This window comes from Sphaerodactylus townsendi, linkage group LG08 (assembly GCF_021028975.2).
Source record: "Sphaerodactylus townsendi isolate TG3544 linkage group LG08, MPM_Stown_v2.3, whole genome shotgun sequence".
Classification (NCBI taxonomy): Eukaryota; Metazoa; Chordata; class Lepidosauria; order Squamata; family Sphaerodactylidae; genus Sphaerodactylus; species Sphaerodactylus townsendi.
Genome location: NC_059432.1, coordinates 36,743,619 through 36,766,578, shown reverse-complemented (window position 1 = coordinate 36,766,578; position 22,960 = coordinate 36,743,619). Strand labels below are relative to the sequence as shown.

Sequence of the window (22,960 nt, the reverse complement as noted above, 5' to 3'; positions counted from 1 at the left end):
GCTGAAAAGGGTTGGCCAGCTCAACTTTAGAGGCCTAAGTAGGCAAATGGAGGTGGTGAAGGAGAGATACGGTTATTGTAAGGTAAATATTAACATGCGGTTGTTGCCAGGCAAATGAAGGAACAGCAGGATGGACATGCAGCCTGGGTTTGTTAAGCAGGCTGTAAGCTGACCAACTCTAGGTGAGTGATCCTTCCCCTCCAGCTAATGAAGCCAAGAGAGAGAGTGCAGGAAGCAGCCAGGCGTCACTCCACTGTGCCAGTAGCCAGCTAAGCGGAGCATCAACTTCCCCAAGGAGCACCTGCATTTAATTGTAATTTAACTATAAAATTTAACTATAAATAAAATTTAACTGAAATTTATGCCAGAGAACCACTTCAGTATTTAACTTCAGCTGGAAAAACAAACAGAAAGTAAATAGGAACATTTCCTTTGTTTGGAGAGGGATATTTGGGCATAATTACACTTAAAATGGATGGAGGGAATGCTGGGAACAGTTGAAATGTCAATCAGCACACAGTCACCATGTTTTTGCACCTTTCTCACAAATGTCATTTTGTGTCATGAGAGTCACAACAAACCTTCTTTACGTGAAGAAAGATGCTATTCAGGCAGTTCCAAGATCTCATTATGTTATTCTTCAAAAAGTATGGTTAATATTTTAAGATCGCAACTATTACAATGTTTCATATTTGGGACCTCTTTTATATAAGGATCAAGTTAACTTCTCGAGATAATGCCAGTGAGGCAATTTGGAGCTGCAATTTTACTAAACTCCTTAGCAATTTAAAAGAACATTTTTAATGTGGAGTAAATTTGGCACCACTCAAACATGCCATTAGAGAACAAAAATACAAAGCACACCATTAAAAAAAGCACACCATATTTCTGGTAATGTCCCATGTTTCCTTCTCAAAAATTAGAAGTTATTTTCAAAATAAGTATACATAATCAAACAATATTTTGAACTTGGCTTTGGAGACAAAACAGCAGCCTGACTTAACAATAACTTTTCCAGGTATAGATGAATTAACGGCTTCAAAAATGAAGTGTTACTTCTCACACTTTTATGCTTTGTTTTAAAAGCTGCTAAAGAGGTAAAGAACATGATCCTAGCCATGGGTAAGAAGTGCCCCTTCCCCCAAATTTCAATAGGAAAGGTAAGCACATCTCAGTATCTTACACTGAAATCAATGGGATTTAAATGCACTGTTATAGGTTATAACTTTTAATACCATTTCTGTGAATTTTAGCTGTAGTGACATCACAAGGAGAATCTATTGCATACAAAAAGTTCTGCAATGTCCTCTAGGATGTTGGGGAAAAGCTCTATGAACATAGAGAAAAATGTTCCTGGTTATACATTATATAGTATTCAATATGTATGATAATGCTCCTGAGCTTTGGATCACAGCTCAGATTTCATGCAACCTACCCATGCGCTCATGTACTTTTTACCCACCAGGCCTATCTGGAGCCTACATAATGAGAAGAAACCTCAAAGCATTTTTCGCTTTGATATGTACCGGCATGGATAAATCAATGAATTGGAATATGTTATATTTATTTTAATATAGCACCTTGATTTCCTAATTTTAAATCCCCATTCTTTTCAGAAATTGAATGGGAAATTTGCCCAAGAAACGCTAAATGGTCATCAGACTGATATTAAAACAGCAATTTGGTATAGACTATTTTATCCAGGTTATGAATAGAGGATCCTTCCTTCTTCATATGAAAAGAAAGCATTTTGATTTGAGTAGCATGTATGAAATCAAGATTCTATGTGCTTTAACCTGCCGTGTCTACTAGCAAGTATTCTTTCTATTTATATTATTTAATTCAAAAACTTGGGGTGGCATAAGTAAAGCTTGGAGGATCTGTTCACTCCCGGGGGTGGGGTGGGTGGGGGACAGTACAGTACACGGTAATATTCAATTAGAACAGAGAGAAAAACTCTTATCATTTTTGTTTGTTCAGAGCTCAACATTCTCAATTTACTTTGGAAAATGAGTTGTTTGGCAATAAAGAGTACATACAAAAATAACAGTAATTCCTATTCAAATTAGTCTGTCTAAGCAAATATTTTGATGTGGGGTGAATTAAAACTGTAAAAAGGAAAAGGAACTATTGTTTTGACTTCATATAACTTTGAATCTTTCCTAGTCCCCTCCCCTGCATTTAACATCAGCACATGAAAACCTTTAACCAATGATCACTTTCTTGGTTAACTTTTCATTATTGCTATTCAAAAGGTATTCAATAAAATTGAAGTTCTCCAGTAAAGAGTCTCATGGAAATTTTAGTAGATCTTCGCCTTAACACACATTTTAAAAACATATTTTTACATTTCCCATAGTTAAGGTTTGAATAAATGATCTAAACTTTGGGCATTAAGCAAGTCCATAAATAAATACATTCTTTATAAGCAAATAAATGGGTGTGGGTGTGGGTGTGTGTACTGATGCACTACATATGCAGCAACCCAACTAAACAAATAATGTCCCTGCTGCCATTTCATGTTGGGAGAACAGCACTGGGAGGTGGAAAGCTGAAGCGCCTTCTCACCCGCTGCCTTTTATTTATTTTATTATATTTATACCCAGCCCTCCCTGGACAAAGCCAGGCTTAGGGCAGCCTATAAACAAGGTGAAAACATTAAGCAATTCCAGTAATACAACATAACCTTAACATTACAACTCAACATTAAAACCTAATATCCCCAGATGGTGATCTATCAGGTATCCAAGGACCCCAAGCCTACAATATAGCTTCATCCCAATATACTCCTTTTATCAAAAATTGTTGGGGGGGGGGGGGGGAAGGGGGGGCACAAATTAAAAATGTGCATGATGGAAATTGGGACTCATGGGTTGCTTCAACTGAACGCCCAGTGGAACATCTGTCTTGGAACTGATTAAGGTCCCATAGGGCCCAGGTGTCAGGCCCTGGCTCTAGTTGAGGCTAACCTAATGTCCTTGGGGCCAGGGACCACCAAGAAGTTACTACTGGAGGGCTGCAGCGCCCTCCGTGGTCAGTAGAGGGAGATGCAGCTCTAAAAATACGAGGGCCTCAGACCGCTCAAGGCCTTAAAGGTCAAAACCAAAACCTGGCTGATGGGAATTGTAGTCCATGAACATCTGGAGAGCTGCAGGTTGCAGACCCCTGGACTAGGCCAAGGTCACCCAGCAGGCTTCTTACAACTACTAAACCATACTGGCTTTCCAACAGTAGATAATGGGTAAATATCTCAGCCTTAAAACAGCTGTCAGGAAATAATGCTGGGTTAGATAACCCAACAATCTGACACGGTATACAGAATCACCATATGATCCAATACTGCCACATTTACGTAAGCAGAGACTCGTTCGTTATGAGATGTTCTACTTACCCGTTTATCAATGTCATTATGTTGGAGCTGGACAAAGCGTGCACTAATAGCAGCAATATAGCTTTGCTGATTGGAGAAAGCAACTCGACCAGCACCTTTCGGGTACTTCAGCTCAGGGTCTGTATCAATGCCAGCATAGCAGACTCCTCCATACAAACGATCCATAATCATTGCTAGTTCAACTGTAAGGTAATATTACAACACCACATATTCATTTAATCACTACAGAAGCTCTTATACACGGCTTGCAAATATAAAAAGGACAACATTATTAAAGCACACAAAAACCTCATAGAATTTAAACTTAAATAATAGACATACGCTAAAAAAATTAGAATCAATATCAACCAAGGCAAGGATAACACAAGACAAAGCCCTCACCAACTGCATTTCTAGGACTATTAACTGATAAATCTTACAAACCCATTGTTCCGCTGATTTCTAGTTCATTAATATGCATTAAAGTATGTCTACACAGGTGGCACATCAAGGATTATTTAATGAAGGTAACTCTTGAAGCTTATTGAAAATAAGGATTCAAAGAAGCTATTATCCAGCATCTTAAAAAAAAAAAACACCTGGTGTCAAACGATGAGCCGAGATACTGCTGAATGCTGATGGTTGATCAGATTAAAAATCAAAAGAAGTGCCGGAGTCAGGTAGTACACTCCCTTGTTTTGTTAAACATTCTGTAATGGATCTATGAAAATGCATTGTCTGCTAATGAATTTACCAAGCACAGGTGGCAGGCAATTTGAAAAAATGCAAAGAAATCAAATGAAAATTAATTATACATTATTCCTTCCTCTGGAGAATGTCTGAATTAGAGGTAAAGGCCTAGAAAAACTAGGTAAACTTTGTGGAGAAAATTTTTTCTCTCTGGTCTGGAAATTTTGTGGGACTCTGGAAAAAAAGATCAAATGAACTTGGAGAGGGTGAAATGCCCTTAAGTATCTAGGCTTGGATCCTTTGACAGCGTTGCCCTTCTGCTTCACTCCAGGTTTCCTCTGGAGACTTTCCTTTGCTGCTTTGCACTTAAGGGCTCTTTGAAAAACCCCGATATTGTGCAAGCTGAAGTGGTATCAGCTGACAAAGCAAGTTCCACAGCAGAGGAAAGCCGTCGCAGCAGCTGGGGAAAAGGGAGAGGGTAAAAATGTCATAGGATCCATGCCAACGTATTACTCATTCAGGTCAGTTAACAGACAGGTTGTCTGCAACAGTTTGGAGGCTATTAGGAAGCAAGTCCTACCCTCCTCGATAGCATCAGAGCCTGCACCTCCCAAATTTTCTCCTTCTTTCCTATGGTGTTTTCCAGCAAAGTTGGGGTCACACCCACATTATAATAATATATCAGCTGCTAGGAAGGAAGGGAGCAAGGAAGGTCCTCCATTAGTACAAGGGGGAAATAGCCACTGTGGGGCTTGTGGCTGGACAAATGCAGGGAAGCCTGTCAATGTGGAACCCGCACTGCCACTGGGCTGTATCGGTAGCCATGGCAGCATTTGGAATATCGTCCAAGCCAGTCACCCTGTGGAAGATACCTTAGAATGCTTAATATGAACATTTATGCAAGGGTCTCCCAGCATTTATGAAAATAATTCCTGTATATAGTATAGACATATTAACTTTATGCTGGAAACTAATTTTGTCCGTAATAATATGCTACAATGATAGGCTGACCAGACGTCCTGCTTTTGGCGGGACAGTCCCGCATTGAAACGACCTGTCCCGCGTCATGTGGGTTTTTTCCAATGTCCCAGGTTTTGGAAGGCTGCCGCACTGCCTTCTGGGGCGCAAGGCAGTGCGGCAGCCTCCCGCGAGGCCGCAGGAGCGCATGGCCTTCTGGGGCGCTGCCGTTTCCCGCCCTGTCACAGGGAGCGCCCCAAAAGGCAGTGCGCTCCTGCGGCTGCGCGCCCGCGCGTATGACCGCAACCACCCGCCCGCCTGTCCCGGTTTGCGAAGGTGACCATCTGGTCACCTTATACAATGATAACTTATTGAAGATAATATCTTACAGTTAAACTCAATGGCAAATATGGTGCTAGGCCTAGTTTCATTTGTTTAGTTTCATTTGTTTAGTAAAATGTTGGTTTCTATTTTCAAGTTCTGTTTTTGCTACCTCTTTTCAAATATCTGGTGCCTGTCTGGACTCCTCTTCAATGAATAAGCTCTATACATACCTAGGTTAGTCATGATGATGATGCTCACCTTCTGCTATGCATTTTCGCGAGTGGTTTGTTCATTTGATTGCAGTGTGGTTTAGCTAGATGCTTTGGAGCTAGATGCCTGATGGTTTATAATGGTTGTGACCATAGTGGCTGAGGAAAGCTACTAAGTTGATCAACATCCATTGATCAACATCCATAAATGCCTGTATCATAATCATGACTAACTGTGCTTCCACCTAGGTATGTATGGAGCTTTTTCATTGAAGAGGAGTCCAGACAGGCACCAGATATTTGAAATCCTTCCTATGTCAACGCTGGACTTGGAAGGAAGTGACCTCTTTTCATGCAGAGACTTGCAGTCCTAGTACTGTTTGTGGGATCCATTGTTTGCGTTTTTATGTATTATATTGTGCTTGTGTCATCCAAGCTATATATGGTGTTGATGTTTAGAAGTTTGAGTGTATTTTACAAACTTTTTAATTATTTTCATTAAAGATAGATATTTTAATGCTGTTTATTAGAAGCCAGACAGAATTTTGTTCTTTTTGTGGCCTTGATACTGCACCTGGCTCACCCTGTTTTCTTGGTAGTCTTCCCTGACCTCCAGTTTCTCCTGGGGAATTGCTAGCTGCAGCTCCTGCAGATTCTAACATTTTTTAAATTAAATTGTCTGGGTCAGATACAGATCAGGCTCACGGCTTGTGCATAGAGGTGGTTTAAGTCATTCCCCACCTCAGTGTTCCCAACCTGGAATAGGCCCTGGGAGCCTGCCCATCTGATGCTAGAGAAATGCTGTGACCAGTAGAATGTTCATCTGGTTAGGTCCTCTTTTGGGATTCAAAACAAGAGGAACAAACGGTGAAACACATTTTTTGGACTGCATTGTTGATCAGGGGGGAAAAAAGATACACGTAGAAGAGAGATACGATCAATGCAGAAAATCCCTCTAAGAAGCCATTAGAGTATTGAAATACAAGAAGGCATTAATAAAACTATCTTAAAATGTTTACCCACCAGCTCGGAGAGGTCGCGGAACTCCTCCAACAAAAATAGTTTTTCTGGGATCTAAAGGCTGAGAACCATCCATTACGAAGTCACTGTCACTTAGGTTCCATGGTCGAATTTGTACCTAAACAAACAAGCAAGCTTTATTTTAAACTTGATTTTTGAATAACAGAAAATGTTGACATTTCCATACCTTTTTTAAAAAAACTCCCAAATTACTGGTTCCTAATGCTATTACCTGTTAGGCTGCCTTCTGAACCACCAAAGCAGGATTACCACGTGTACTGTGTTAATCCTACCAGCCTTCACATGGGGCTAACTGCCTTCACATCCAGGTTGTCCTGTATGAGGCAGTCATACTGGCAATTAGTAAACCACCTCAGTGGGCCAATGCGCTGTTCATTCTGTTCCCAAGCCCAAGCCTCTATGACTTGCTAAACATGCAGGACAACCAAAACATTTGCCTAAGGCTAGAGGGGAAGTAGTTTGTCACTCCCTCAGATTATGAAGGACCTATAATGCAAAATAAATGGCTCACGTATCATTTTTGGTAATGCTGCAGAACCTCTTAAACTTGACATAGTTTGTAGACTTAGCATGTCTTAAGGTGGACCTATTGCGAGGTTTAAGGCAGAGGAAAGTATTTCTGGACACCTGCTACTGGTAACGCCAGAGCTTAAATTTGGGTTTGTCTGTATGCAAAGCACATGCTTTACCTCTGAAAGACCCCCCCCCCCTAGTTCTTTGTTTATGAGCGCTGTGATTATAGGTAGATCATACAGAGAAGTCGGTCAGGTAGATCTCATGACAGTGGAAACCAGCCTTTAGAATTTTGGGGCATCTTAAAGAGATGCCCAGTTTTATATTCCACAAGTCATAGAGGCTGAAAAAAGCGGCCTCTTCACAGTTCAGGGGAAAAACTGCCTGACGAATCCGATAGTTTATCTAACTTGTTCATAAATAGATAAACGATAGTTTATCTAACTTGTTCATAAATCTAGCTTTGCCCTTGAAAATGACTGTCAGAGCAGGCAGGATGACGAGACAGAATTAGACAGACTGATAGTTTGATTTTGTAAGAGGAGGTTTCATATGTTCATAAACTGGTTAAGCACTGATGCCTCTCTCATACATTCACCCACTCTGATTTGAAACTGGTCGCTCAGTTTTACAGAGGACAAAATGGCTATATACGGATTCTCTGCAAGCTGCAGCGATGATTTCCTTGTAGCAGAATGAGTTCTGCTCCGTCCTCTTCCCTACCTCTGTCTCTTCATCAATACATGTTCACATCCACACTGAATCTGGATTTCTCCTTTCCCCCTCCTAGCATTCTACAGTATGCTGTCTACCTTTAAAAACACCTCTTTTGTCACCAGTCGCAAGTTTACTGGCTTAAAAATGGATTCTACATCTTATCTTCTTTGAAACTAAACTATGCAACTTCATAGAAGCTGGAAAACTGCTTCAGGAGAAGAAGATGGAAGTGCAGGCGTGATGTCAGAGCAGTGTGCATCTGCTGGAAACCAGCAGAGCAGGCTTCTCAGGTTGTTATTTCCAAGTAGTTTGCATATTTGAACAAAATAGGTGTAGTCCCATAGTGGCTTGACTGCTCTACATCTGTACGCAGCTGTTTCGTAGATTTTCCCACCTACAGTCCTGAGACGCTCAGGAGAAAGGCGAGAACATAAATCAACTGCCATATGGGTTCAGAGCAAAGTGAACCAATAGGCACATGCAGTCATGGCTAGAAGTCACTTTTCACAAATAAACGCTTGGCTTGCAGAAGACAGGAAGAGTAAACAAATGCAGCAATTCAAAGAGCCAGTATCTTATTTGCTCACATAACTTCACAAACAAAAATGAAGGTTTTTCCAGTGGCGGAGCGCCAAGGGGGCGGGGGGGCGTTGTGCACCGAGCACATGCCTGGGGGGCGGAAAATGGCCTCCGGCCCTCCCCCTTTTCCCCACGCCCCCCCCCCTGGCGGCACACACACACACCGCTACTCCTTTCCACACTTACCTATGTTCCTTTTCTTTTTTTAGTACTTTTTGAGGCTGAAAAAAGCGGCCTATTTACAGTTCAGGCTAAAAACTGCCTGAGGAACTACAGTTCCCAGGAGATCTTGGTGCTCACAAGGTCTCCTGGGATGTATAGTTCGTCAGGCAGTTTTTTCAGCCTCAGAAAGTACTAGAAATAGAAAAGGAACGTAGGTAAGTGTGGGAAGGGGGCAGGGGGGAGCGCTGCGATGGAGCGGAAAAAACACACTGCACGCCTGGTGCAGTTTGGCCCAGCTACACCTCTGGGTTTTTCTTATATCATCAGTATAGGGGCTGGTGGTTCTTCTGTGCGGATAGCTGTGTTGGATTTTTATGGCTGTGATTTTACGGCTGTATGGTTTTTACTGTAAGACATCCTGAAATCATGGTAAAGGGTGGCGAATAAATGTAAATAAATAGAAAAACAGAAATAAATATATGCAATGGGCTCAGGCCTTGATCATCATGCAGTGTTCTGCAAAACCAAGGAAGTCTTCATGTTTGCAACAAAGTATCATTTAAAATGTCCCTCAAAAGGTAAAAAGGGTGTCTGCACACGTGCAAACTTGTATTTCAAGCACCATTTTGGGTTGCTACGGCAACATGCGTTTTTCTACCTTGCGCTCTAAGGCTGTACACCTAAACAAGAATAATTTTTCAAATATCCTTTTCCTACCTGTTTCCCTTGTCATGGTAATATAACATTTTATTCAGTGGTTCAAGATTTTCTCACAAATCCAGCAATAATATTTACACCCCCCCCCCCCCAATGCTCTATTTACAACATGGAACAAAGGTCAGGACCCAAAAATTGCACAATTAGCTCTCCAAGCCCAAGGGAGGGGTGTTTTTTAATAGCAGCTCCACTGTGCTACATAGCAAAGCCTGTTTTGAGACTTTCAGTTAGTAATATGTCACAATCTGAAATTCAAGTTTTAAAACTCAAAACTTGCTGTCACCTGACAACATAACGTAAGCATTCCATACATTTTCAAAACTTAAGGTGGGTGGATGTTGGCAGAGGAGGAATTAAGCCCTTTACTTAGGCTAAGAGGATTGCCTAAACAGAAAGCATTTACTCTGTCCAGCTGAAGGAACCAGATGGCTGACATTTGGGACAGAGTCTGTAGATTGTTTTCATCTAAGAAATCCACTCAAAAGTCATATATATATTATAAACCTATAAACCGTGCAAACGAAGAAAAAGCGTACACAAAATCCTAAGGTCACCATTTATCTTTGATTCGTATTTTTAAAGGCCTGCTACATGGAGTGATCTACTATTGCTGATTTGTTGGGGACACAGTGTCAAAACACTCACACATACAACGGTGATGAGGTTTGTAGAATTTTTCTTCTCTTTTAAGGAAGAAAAATACTCAAGCAAGCTCTCCTGGAAACTGTGCTCCAGCTTCAAGCTTAGGCTAAAAGTTTACTTATTTCAATTGGATGAAACCATAACATATTTTTAAATAATCAAAGAAAGGGGAAAAACTGTTCAAGTGTTCCGGTAATTGAAATGGCAGTTCACACATCTGAATGAAATTGAGCCCCAGATCTTTTACATATATACTGCTTTACACCAAGAAATTCCATTTACTTTAGACAGGCACATTTTAAAGTATTGTTGGTTTAACATCTAGTTAATTCACTATTCCCTTTATTATGTGTGGAACAATCCAGGAACTAGGGAAAGAAACCCTGAAATTACTGTAAAACTCACAAAACCGACTCATATGCCAACCCATAGAACTATTTGTGCTTGTGCACACATAATCTCTTAGACAGCAACATGCATTCATTTCAACTGAGGAAGGAAACCCATGCATGCAACGAATACATAAAGGTTAATTATATTAAAATGTACAAGACAGCTGCCTGAAGCAGACAATATGCGTGTACCTGGCACCTGGATCATTCTGTTGGATCAGAACGTTACTCTCTTATAGAATGGCAAAGAAAGAGCCAGCTTGAATATTAAAGTGTTTTGACATTTACTCTGACGGGGCTCCCCCAGTCTTTGCATGCTAAGGCAATAAGATGTCTCCCATTCAAATAAAAAAAGACAGAATGTTGGTGCATTTACCGGTTTGTCCTTTATGGTGGGACTTGATACACACAGGTAAAGTTTCCCATCTTCTTCCAGACAGGCATCGATCAGAGCTTGCACAGAGCTTTCTTCCTGGAATAGCAGAAAGGCATACCCTTGGTAGGGGAAAAAAATAAAAAACACAAAGTTAGGGAAATGCAAATTCTTGGGAGAAAATACTCAACACATTTCATATTTCATATATAGTAAAAATGCATATTATTATTGTTGTTGTTATTGTTGTTTAAACTTTTATACCGCGCACCCGGAGGGCTCTGAGCGGTGTACAACATAAACAACATAACATAACTGAACAAGTAGAGCACTCTCATAATTTCTGAAAATATAAAATGAATTTAGCAACATTAGAACATGTGTTAGTGATGCGTTGGCTCACATCATGAAAAGCACTGGGGAAACTGACAGTAAACTATGTCAGACAAAAAAACTCCAGATAAATTTTTACCACTTCCTATGGATGCTAAAATATTATTTGCATGCTTAAATAAAGAGGCACCAGGATGAATCCTTAAACACAGATTTTTAACCTGGAGCAATAACTTGAAGGATTCCTGTTATATAGCTACGAGAAGCAAAAAGAATGTAGTGCTAACAGAGCAAAAAGAACATAGTGCTAACGTGGTAAGTGTGGCAATTGGACATCAGCAGAAAACTGCTAACAAGAGCTGTGCTGGGAGTATCCAGTTTATAGCTCTGCTATGCATTTTACCATGGTACGGTTGCCAAATTCCGACTTGCCATTGGTGGGGGAGTAGGATTGCCAGCTCCAGGCTGGGAAACTCCTGAAGATTTGGGAGTGGAGCTGGGGGAGGTCAGAGACCTCAGTGGGGTACACTGTCAAAGAGTCCACCTTCCAAAGCATTCATTTTCTCCAGCGGAATTGTAGTTTGGAGGTGACCTGTAATTCTGGGTCCCACCTGGAGGCTGGCATCCCTGATACAGTACTTAGCTTTGTTTCAGCAATACAACCCTGGCCTCACCAGCGCAAAGATCAATAACAGTAGAAAAGGATCAAGATGTTGCAAACACTATACTGAAACAGGGCATTTCCAGTTCTAGCAAATCAGAAAGATCAGGCTAAAATTATATAAACACAATTCTGCCATCATCTCATGTCTCCCTGCCTTATAAATTAATCACTTTTGTATGGCCTTGGTACAAGAGTTGTAATTGTAAAGGCTATATTAACGTCATTCTTTCTCATCTTGGCACAGCAAAAGTGATATGCAACATGGCACATCTTTAATAGTTTTCCACGATTTAAAGGACTTTGCCGCTCATGCAGCAAACAAAGGCTTTACAGTGTTTTACAGATTGCAATGGGGACATGCATGCAGAACCACTCTCCTCACAGAAAGGATCACTTTGCAAGCCCACCCTCCCATTTCACACAGTGCTGAAGGTTCTGCGCTGTGTGTCTTTCTCAGCAATATCCTTAATCTCCATTGATTTTAGCATTCCCAGGCGGTTCCTGGGAACTAAGGGAAGATCGAGGGTGGGGGCATGGAAGGGTGCTGGTATTGCGTACAGCGTTGTGTCACTTCTGGAAAAAATCAGCACTGATGACATGATGCCCTAGGAATTGCCAGAAACTCTATGGTAAACTTGAGGGTTTTTCTTGAAACTGATTTCATGCTGCACGTAACATTGGTATTTTCTAACTTTTTTCACTGCAACTCAGGGCAGCGGTGGGCAACCAGGGGTGGTGCCTTGTTGATTTGTTAAAAATGGTAAACGTCCTTCTATTTCAAGATTGTGATAAAATATAATTGTCCTCCAATATACTAACAACACTTAATTTTAAAGTTCAGCAGCTGCAGTGTGTGACACTGCAGGCTGTCCGCTACATTAGTGTATTCATATTCATGCATGTGCATTTATCTCTACATAAATATTACTGACAAGATGATCTACCCACCCAGAAACATAACTTCTAGAGATTCAGGGGAGGGATCTGAAAAATGGGAATACGAGCAGCTTCCATTAACAAATACAACCAAGGCATCCCTCAAAAAGGCAAAAGCAGGTGAATTACCAGAGACGGATACCAGAAAAGAAGGGTCATCTCTGGTAATTAACATGGGAACAAATGTTATACTTTCCTAGAAACCATACCCCATCTCCTTTCCCTGAAATATTTATTTGCAACCATGTGACACTGCAGTTTTAGCTTTACTTGTGAGAAGCTTGATATATGAAGAAAATACATGGAAGCTACATGAGCTATGGGGTAATGGGGGACTATAACTGGAGGAAGTATCCTTAGAACTAGGGAACCCCACCACTACCTGCTATTTGTACCCAAGTCATTTAATGCAAACTGGCCCAAACAGATAAAGAAAAGATAAAGCAAAATAAAATTATTTTTCTACTAGAGGATTTAAATACGGAGAAGGCAAATTGAGTTTAGTAATTCAGGAAAATTTTTTAACTCTGTAAGAGCATTTCAGCAACAGAACAAGATGCTTACAGTTAGAGTATTCGATCCATGAACAGGCACCATTCAGAAACATTTCAGTTATAGTGTTTGTTGCCTTAGAACGGTTGCTATATTTGATCAGGCTGAGGGGGGGAAAAGCTGTCCAATTCTATGGCTCTAGCTCCTCAGGCTAGATATATCAAAGTGACAGGTGAGCAGAGATACTAAATCTCTTCTCAACCTTCAGTGTACTTTTGGGGTGGCTGTTTCCCCAGTTCCAATGCCAGAAGACTGATTTTTTCAGAAATGGCACGTGCATTCTCTTTTTTAAAAAAAATATTCAGAAAAGGAACATATAAAACATTATGGCAACTATTTAGATAGTTATGACTAGCACAAATGATCATTGCTCATTGCTCAGACATATTTGGAAACCTTATAATTGTGTGCTTTTTAAGCCAAATAAATTTGTTCTTCTGTTTTGCAGTTTCCTTAATACTGTTCAGCTTTTTGGGTCTGCTTCCAGGGTGGGTGTATTACGTTTTATGAAATTTGTCGGATGCCGCTGTAATTTTATTTAACTCGCTGTTTTAACTGGGATTTTAATGTTATTTCTGTTATGATTATGTTGTTCACCGCCCAGAGCCCTTCGGGGGAAGGGCGGTATATAAAATTGATTATAAATAAATAAATAAATAAATAAATAAATAAATCCAATGATGAAAAGAAAAGTCAAAGAAACTGATTTTTAAAATAAGAACCAGTAGTAGTTTAAAACAAAATCTGCAAAGTTTAATTTAAAATATTGCTGTGCTTGATTTTCCAAAAGACATCAAAGGCTTCAGTATTAAGGAAACTGCAAAACAGAAGAGACTTATCTTATTGTAGCTACTGCGGCAGAGCGATATTGCTTATTAGGCTGTGAAGTTGAATTTCTCCAGACAGGCTAATTTTAATGTGAGTGGAAATGTGCTGCAGTGCCAACTGATTCATTTAATCAAGAAAATGTGCATAAACAATTTCAGATGAAGGAAACAAATACTTTAACATCCCCGAGCTTTTTTTCCTACGCGTGCCCTTCTACCACAAAACCACAGGACAACGTTCACATAAAAGACATTTCCTCTTCATATTACTATGGGGCTTCTTTGTATTCAGGCTTTACGCTAAATACTTTCATCGCCTTCATCATAGAAGCTCAAATAATACAGAAGTGCTTCAGGTCCTAAAGAATTAAAAAGTTAATCTATAAAGGGGGAAAGGATATGAGCAGCATGCATAATTCTTGCTGGGAACAAAATAGCAAATATTCTGCCATTTAATAAGAGTATGTGCTGGGCAAATTTTGGTGTCTTATTGAACCCCTGGTATAAACACAAAAGAAAGGGTCTAGAAAAATATAGAAAAGTATTACTGGTAATGCTACTACATTTTTGTTCCGTCTGACAAGGAAAAAATGGGCGACTGGTTAAAAAGTTTTTCTAAAAGCTGGTTATTTGTGGCATATACCATTGTGTATTCAAATTCAGTTTTAATTGCTAAGTATTTAACACAAAGATGTTGACAAATAAATACAGGAACAATGCCTACTTAGTACTTAAGCAGGTATGGAGTACCTGTTCTTTAAATCAAGATTAGATGCTGTTGGACATCACTACAATGACTGCTAAAACTATGTTTGGTGGTGGTAGAAAGTGCCATCCAGTCAGAGCTGACTTGCAACCTTGTAAGGTTTCCAAATCAAGAGACCTTCAGGGGTGGTTTGCCATCGCCTGTCTCTGTGCGGGCTGAGAGAGTTCTGAAAGAACTGTGACTGGCCCAAGGTCACCCTGTAGGCATCATGCAGACGTGTGGGGAATTGAACCAATTCTCCAGATTAGAGTCTGCCACTTCACTAGAAATAACTGTGGCTTAATATTTTTTTTACTATTGTGAAATCACAGCTGCTTTATGGCAACCCAGTAGGAAGATGTTCAGAGGTAGTTTGCAATTGAATGTTGCCGTATCACACTCCTGGCACCCCTTGCAGATCTCCCATCCAAACATTTGTCAGGGTTTTGGGGTGAGAGCAGGGCCGGAGCGAGGGAGAACTGCTCCCGGGGCATGTGTGCACCCTACACACCTGCCACGCTCCCGGAACGCACCCGCCACACCCAGTACATTGCACGCACCCCTGCTCTCTTGGCACTATGCCACTGGGTGACAGTCTACAGATTGCCCAAGGTCTCCCAGCTATTTTTCATGGCAGAGTAGAAATTCAAACTTGGGTTTCCCAGATCTTAATTACATGAGAGATTGCTTGGAAGCCTTGAGAATTAAAACTCTCTTCTTAAGTCGCAACTGTATTCGACTTACGCAGTTAAGGGAAGAAATAGTGGTAGGTCATAGATGGCTTTTGCTAGGGTTGTACATGACAGCTGACTGGCATCGCAGTGACAAAGAGCTTGCACAACCGTGGCAACATTTCTCTTTTCCAAACATACAGTGTTCAGATCTATTGTCTGTTACACCACAGAGAATATAGATCACCTCGTATACCACACACTGAACAAAAGCAGAAGGTTGTTCATCTGCTGCTTAGTGTGAGTATCAGATGATTGTGCTCTCAACTTGGACAAAAGGCTAGTCTCTGCTTCCCTTTCTCCTTCCACCCAAACAGGTTTTCTGTGAATCTGCCTGCGGATCAGGCAGAAATGTGCGTCTGCTTGCAGATTTGTCTTGCTGAGTTGTGACAACAGTAAAAGTTCGGGATCCAAAGTCACTGTGAAACAATGGCGCACTGAGCTCCTGGCTCACAGCTCTATGAACACAAGCAACAAAGGCTCTGAATAAGGTTACAGATAAAACCTGAACAATATGCATTAGCTTTACATTTAAATGCTTTTAAAGACAGAGCTAGCAGTAAAACTACAAAGCAAGTGATGGCCGGAGCTTTTCCACAGTACTGGATAGTCACAAGCTATTCTCTTTATGAAGGGCGGAGGTTTTAGACATATCTGCTTGGCACAATGAGCTCTTGAATTTCAGGGAATAAGTTTGTTTCTCTGAGGTCACGGCTGCTGACCTTGAGAAGCTGAGAGAGGAGGAGGAAGGTTCCCTACTTCAAGGTGGTATCTGGAGTTCTCCCAGAATAACAGCTGCTCTCCAGATGTCAGAGACCAGCTCCCTTGGAGAAACTGGCTGCTTTAGACTTTATAGCATTATAACTGGCAGGGGTTCCTCTTTTCCCCAAATCCTGCTCTCTCCAAGCTTCACCTCCAAATCTTTAGGAAGTTTCCTACCCAGAGTTGGCAACCCATTTAATTCTCAGGATTTGTTGAGATGAACCAGCATTGATGGAAACAGCCAGGCTGGGAAAAACCCATCACTTCTGGATCGGCATGTTTTCAGACCTCCTGAGGAGAACATAATGAATTCCTCTGATGTCAGTAGGACCTGACCAACAGCCGGTGCTTTCTGATAAGAGTCAGGATTTCAGAATCCAAATTGGCCCAGGATCTTCTGCACATTTGGGGAAGGCACTGAAAACATGCTGCTACCTTTCTGAATGTGACCGTGTTAGCGTGTGACAGCTGGGAACCTTCATCTATGCATAAATGCATTTGCCTCAGCCTAATGTGGGGGAAGAAATGCCAGGCACCTGTAGTTTTCTGCGTTAGGTTAGAAATATTTCTCTGTTTTTATTATCTTTTAGAATGTGTACTACCATTTCAGTAACCTGCATAACTTCTAGAGATGCTGTTGGTAGAATAAAGCTTTTTATTGTTTCAGAGTTAAAGAGACTGCCTTGAATTCCCATGAACCACGCCATGCCCATGTTAGTAAACAGTGCTGTCTGAAGGCCTACCCAACATCAAACTGGCGAGAGCAGCAAGTTTAAGGAGGTGACAGCAGCTACCAAAGAGGACTCCCTCCACTCCCAGCAGCTACCAAAGAGGACTCGGCCACTTCTTAAACTGGTTGGAAAGCAGTGAGGGATTCCCTACTGTGAAGATTGAGCTCCTATGGATGGAACTCACATACTCACCCCAATCTCTACATGGGGTTTCATCTGCTTACTGGCTTGTTGTACAATCCAGCAGAAAAGGTAATCTGACAGACACCATAGTGCAGGGGTCTGCAACCTGTGGCTCTCCAGATTTTCATGGACTACAATTCCCATCAGCCCCTGCCAATTGGCCATGCTGGCAGGGGCTGATGGGAATTGTAGTCCATGAAAATCTGGAGAGCCACAGGTTGCAGACCCCTGCCATAGTGGGAAATGTTATAGCGAACACCTTATATTTCTGTTTGCTAAAGTATATGGTTTTCTCCTACTTGCATTATAAAATTTTCAAGCTTTATAATAAGTTAGTTTTTTAAAAAATGACCTGTTCAGACATTGCTAGATTCATAACTAGGCAACCATAGAAGTAGAACAACTTTCAAGAGAAAAATTATATTTCTGCCCTCTTGTCGTGAACTGCTGATGGCTTACAAATTGTATATTTGCACTACGGCAGGAATGGAATCAGTCTTCAAATTTAAAAGAGCGTTTTAATTTCTGCACAGCTTGTTTGAACAGTGCCTGCCCCGTTGCAGGCAATGTCAAAGCACACTTCTCTGAAAAGGTATAGATGGCTTTCCTTGCCATCATTTTATCATACACACAAACATACATGCTGCTTGAAACCAAAGCACAATACATCCAGTGCTGTTAGCTTTTTGTTTATACTGAGGGGTACTGGTTTCTTCAAAACCCAGTTTACCAATTTTCTATTTATTTTTTATCTTTAAAAAATAGATGATTTTCCTCAACCGACCCATCTGTGATTATCTAGAGACACGGCTATCAGAGTAACAGGCACTTCATGGAGTGGACAGCGTGACTAAAAGATGCCATCTTCAGCAGTTCTGAAGAGGTAGTATAGCAATTTTCAAAATAAATGAAGATTCATCGCAAGTTTGAAAGTTTCAGTTACATGTTAAGCAATTTTGGAAGGGGGGTTTCTGCAGCAACCATTTTCGTTGTGCCCATGACGATTTACCGTGTTGTGGGAATAGAAACAATCCCAGAGACACTAGTACTTAACCAAGAAATATTAAAAACACACCACACACACATTTGAAAGTCCCAGGCAAGCTATGAACTGATTCAATATGAAAGCCTGATTATACTTTTCATATTTTCTTGCAGAGGTAGCTCATTCTTGTGACCTTCAAAAATAAGGAAGCAACTAGATACTAAAACTGGGTGTGAATATTATTGGAAACCAAATGATTTAAAGCTGCCTGAAAACTGCTAAATCTCTGCTTGCATAAAGTATTTCAGTCCGCTTTGTTCCAGCCATTTCACCACAGTCTCCAGATATATGGCCAATATGTCCAGATTGGTATCTGCAGGCCACCCATCAGCAGATATAGCTAAGTGTAATCAGTGTAGTAAGGATGACCTAGCCTGAAACTTCAGACTAACTGGGCAAGAGAGGACGCATATAGGTATAAAACTGGGTAGCGGATTGGCCCCTGTGGGACTCCACACAGCAGTGAGTGATGTGGAGACATTCTCTCCCCTTGTGCTATTCTCTATTTCCCACCATGGAGACATGAGATCAACCACAGCAAGGCTATCTCACTTATACCAGTGTCAGCTAGGCAATGAGTCAAAAGACTGTAAAAACTGTGCTATCAAATCAAGTAATACTTGCAGTGCTGACCCACCCTGGTCCAGTTGCCTCCAGAGATAGTATATGAGGGCAACCAAAGCCATCTCTGCCCTGTGGCTAGGTAAGAAGTTGAACTGAAATGGATCCAGAGCCAATGTGTCCTCTAGGAATGCCTACAGCTGTTCTGCAGCAGTTCTCTCAACTACCTCGCCCGGAAACAGAAAAAGTGACACTGGGCAGTAGTTGGACTTATCAGATGGATGCCATGATATGTTCTTCAAGAGCAGCCCTAACACCGCCTCTTTCAACCCAGCTGGAATGACCCCAGAACCCAGGGAAAGATTAATAATGTCCGCCAGGGGCCGCACACATGGTCACTGCTGGCTTTCACCAGACATGATATCTAAGGGGCAAGTGGTAAGCTTCAAAGCCACCAGGATCTTGTTGACTTCAGACAGGGAACGACAGCTGAACTAGTCCAACCTAGGACTTGAAGATGTCAAGGGATCTCCAATTCACTAACTGAATCAACATTGGTGAGAAGGTTCTGGCACTGTGACAAGATCAACAAAAAAGCTTGCAAAAATCACACAATTAATTGCTGAATCTCTAATATTTGAAGGTAGCTCAGTAAGGGCAGTTAAAATCTAATCACTTTAAACAACTGTGCTGGGCAAGAGCTAGCAGATGCGATGGAGGCCATATAATATTCCTTTTTAGTAGCCTTCACATCCAACTCATAGGATCTCATAGATGTCCTATAAGATGATCTTAGAGCTTCACCACAAGTCTCCCACCAAACCTGCTCTAGTCATCTAAGTTCCCTTTTCCTCTATGCCGCTCCTAGGAATACCAAGGAGCCAGTTTGGAAGGGGGGCAAAGAGGATGTTGGGGAGTGATCTTGTCAATGGCTTCAGAGAGACTGTTGTGCCAGTCCTCTACCAGCATTTCTAATGAATTCAGATAAGAAGCAAGCCTTTACTGGCATAGAACTTCTAATGAGTTGTGGGGAGGCATCAGATTCCACAGAACAATCTGAAGAACAACTGGATCCGTAAGTCTCTGCAGGCAACCATAATTCAGCTCACCATCAATACAGGGAGGAGTTGGGATGCCCAACTGGACCTTCAGGGCAAAATCGCCCAACCATGGCACTCCACCAGTAAAGATCAGGCTCACATCCACCCCCACGCCAAAGATCAAATCCAGTGCGTGGTCTGGTTGATGTGTGGGACCTGATACAAATTGAGAGTCCTAGCGCTGCCATGGAAAACACCAGGTCCATAGCCTATGAGAAGGCAACCATATCAGCATGGATGTTGAAGTTTCCTAGAACTATCAGCCTAGGGAACTCCAAGGCCCAGCCCAATACTGCCTCCAACATAGTGGCTGGTGGGTTTGGCTGTCAGCACACCAACCAAATTGCCAAACTCTCTTCTGTGTCCCACACTAGACAAGTGAAAAACAGATCTATTATTCTTTACATCCTCCTTCCCTCCACTGCAGATGAAAGAAAGAGAAGCCAGCTTCATTTCATTGACTATACTTGTTCCCGCCTTTAAGTGGAGTGAAGTGACAAATGACCACCATGGTGGTTAGAATGGATAGGAACTCCTTAGTGATGATTTATGGGGAAAAAGCAAAATTCATACCAATCGCATAAGAGAACCTGATAAAAGAAGTCCAGACTGAGGAGAAAGGGAAAGTAGAATGGTTTCCAGATAATCTAGTACTATCCAGGTAATAGGAACTCAGAGCAAATGAATAAGATGTGGGAGGCTTGACTGATAGTAAATAGAAGCAAGTGATCTTGTTATTCTCTTTCTAAATACTGTAGTGCAGGTGGGCTAAGATTTAGCTTTGGATCCAGTTTCAATAAGCTCTGCCAAAGTAGGCTGAGAAAGAGGGCCTTGGTGGTAGGGGCTGATGGGAATTCTAGTCCACGAACATCTGGAGAGACGCAGGTGGCAGACCCCTGTCCTAGACACTTTAGAATGTGATTCTTTGCAGTGGCACAGACTTACCTGCAGAGGCAGGTTGCCACTCAGGTGGAGCTAGGAAAGGGGAGGCAGTTGCTGAGCCAGCCACACGTTGCCCTGTGGACAAAATGGTTGAGGAGCCCCATTCTGATGTGGCTACCACGTCAGCTGCAGGGGCCGGGTGTGTGACCACCATGAAAGGAGCTCATGCAGCCCTCGGCCTTTTCTGTCACTCCCTTCCCCAATAATGGGTGGACTGAGGCATAGAAGGGTAAGTTTAGCTGCTGGATGATATGTAGAAGCTCAGAGGGTGCAACTTCTTGCAAACCTCACTGTAGTCCATAGCAGAAGCTGCATCTGGGAACTGTCTTTCACAGAAGTGCCCCTGCTTTTATATAAGGACCATGACAATTATCAACTTGTTGAAAGAATGGATGAGAAGCGACTTGGAGTATACAGAACATAGGTGGAAAAATCAGCATAGCATGTTATACAGCCGAGTATCCTTTTTAAAAATGGGCATAAACTACAAGAAAAGAAGAGCTTATGTTCAACTTTGCTGTTTTCAACTAATTGGTGTAGCAGTTAAACTTCAGAAACTTAGGCAAGGTTATATTTTAAACAGGCAAGGAAGAGAGAGAAGAAAAAGGGCAGGGTATACCAATAAAAACACTATTTCCACAGGATTTCATGATGGTTTACATGTCTGTATATCCTCAAGGGAGCAAGCTGGTTTTTGTCTGTTAGCTACCTATTGCAAACTACCTCTTGCAAGGTTACTTGATCAACAAGTTTCAGGATAATCGTGCTGCAAGGTTTACACTGAAAGCCCTGACAGATAGCTCAGAAGCCAGATATAAATAATCTGGAACAGTTGCGACTGAGAGTTGTTTAGCACTTTCAGACAGACATTTAGGGCATCTGGCAGGGGCTTTGAAAGCTGTTTCCCATATTAGAACGATGATAAAAATAGGGACTGTTCCCTTGTCTTCTGCTAAAATATATCTTACTCAAGAACATGTTTACAAGCATGACTGTGCTGGTTTAGTGTCTCCAAATGTAGGACACTTCCGAGCGTAACAGTTAAGGCCTTTCATAAATCAGCAACATATAGGGATTTATTACAGGAACAGCAAAAACAAACCTGGTTAAAGCAGAAGCTAGTTTTACTCCTAGATTTCCTACACAAATAAAATAACTCTGTAAACTCATTCATGACTTCATCCACATGGAAATATGCATTTTCTTTGTGCTTCATCAACATGTTCATGCTATATATCCACTGTATCATTCTTTGATGAAAGTTAAAAATGTTATAGTGGCATTATTGGGAACAATGATCTTCACAAAAAAGCTATGTGTTGCACACTAAAATCCTTTGGAATAGATACAATCATTTTAAACACTAAATATTAAGAAATAGATTGTGTACTTGCAGTTTGTTTACTAGTTTGAAAGGCATTTGTACATTTTATTGGTTAGAGGACTCTGAGGTGGGGAATGTTACTGCAAGTGGGATCACTACACACACAGTATGCTGAGATCAAGTGGGTTGATCTTTAAGAATCAAACTATGGCCCATTATGCATGGAGCGCTCTCCTCCGGGCTCTTTGCTGCGCAGTGGGGTTGTAATGGGGGTCTCCTCATGTTTCTCTGTTTACATGCAAGGATGCATCCCACTGCCTGCTGGGCTGCCCTCACTTCCGGATCCCTCCTTGCGAGATAGCCAGCTTTGTTTTCGAAATCATCTAAATGTTATATCGATATAGCTGTTTATATTGATATTGTGTGCTTTTTCGAAAGGAGCCAGTAGATTTAGGGAGGAGGCAGTGAGGAGGCAGAGTGCTGGCGAGCTGCTTGCATCCCCACATGGGATCCATTTCTCTGCTCTGCCAGTGTTGCTCTGGATTACAGCGGCTCTGCTCAGCTCGGCCCAGCTCTTCGATCGCTGCTCCTGCCTCCCCACCTCCTCTGCCTCCCCACCTCCTCTCTCTCTCCCCCCCTCCCCTCTAAACAGTTCTCTCACAAACTGGAAAGAGCGGAAACCACAAAGCAAGGGGAAACATTGGGGTTTCCCCACTCTCACTAACCGTGGGGCTTGCCAGATCTGCGGCGCCATAACACAGAGCGTGTCAATACAGAAATCTCTGCTGTGAGGGAAATATTCACTTGCTGTGGACCAGAGCAACAGCATATAATCGGC

At 41.6% G+C, this 22,960-nt stretch overlaps 1 protein-coding gene across 5 annotated transcripts in view; it reads right to left on the bottom strand.

The window, feature by feature from the left end:
- CPEB3 (cytoplasmic polyadenylation element binding protein 3) overlaps positions 1–22,960 on the bottom strand; it is a 90,706-nt gene that overhangs the window by 6,103 nt on the left and 61,643 nt on the right. For all 5 annotated transcript variants that reach the window (XM_048506659.1, XM_048506658.1, XM_048506661.1 and 2 more), the window contains exons 8-10: positions 10,690–10,808; positions 6,574–6,688; positions 3,392–3,573 (exon numbers count right to left, since the gene is read on the bottom strand). In XM_048506659.1, coding sequence (XP_048362616.1) covers positions 3,392–3,573; positions 6,574–6,688; positions 10,690–10,808 — 416 coding nt within the window. The remainder of the gene's footprint in view (positions 1–3,391; positions 3,574–6,573; positions 6,689–10,689; positions 10,809–22,960) is intronic.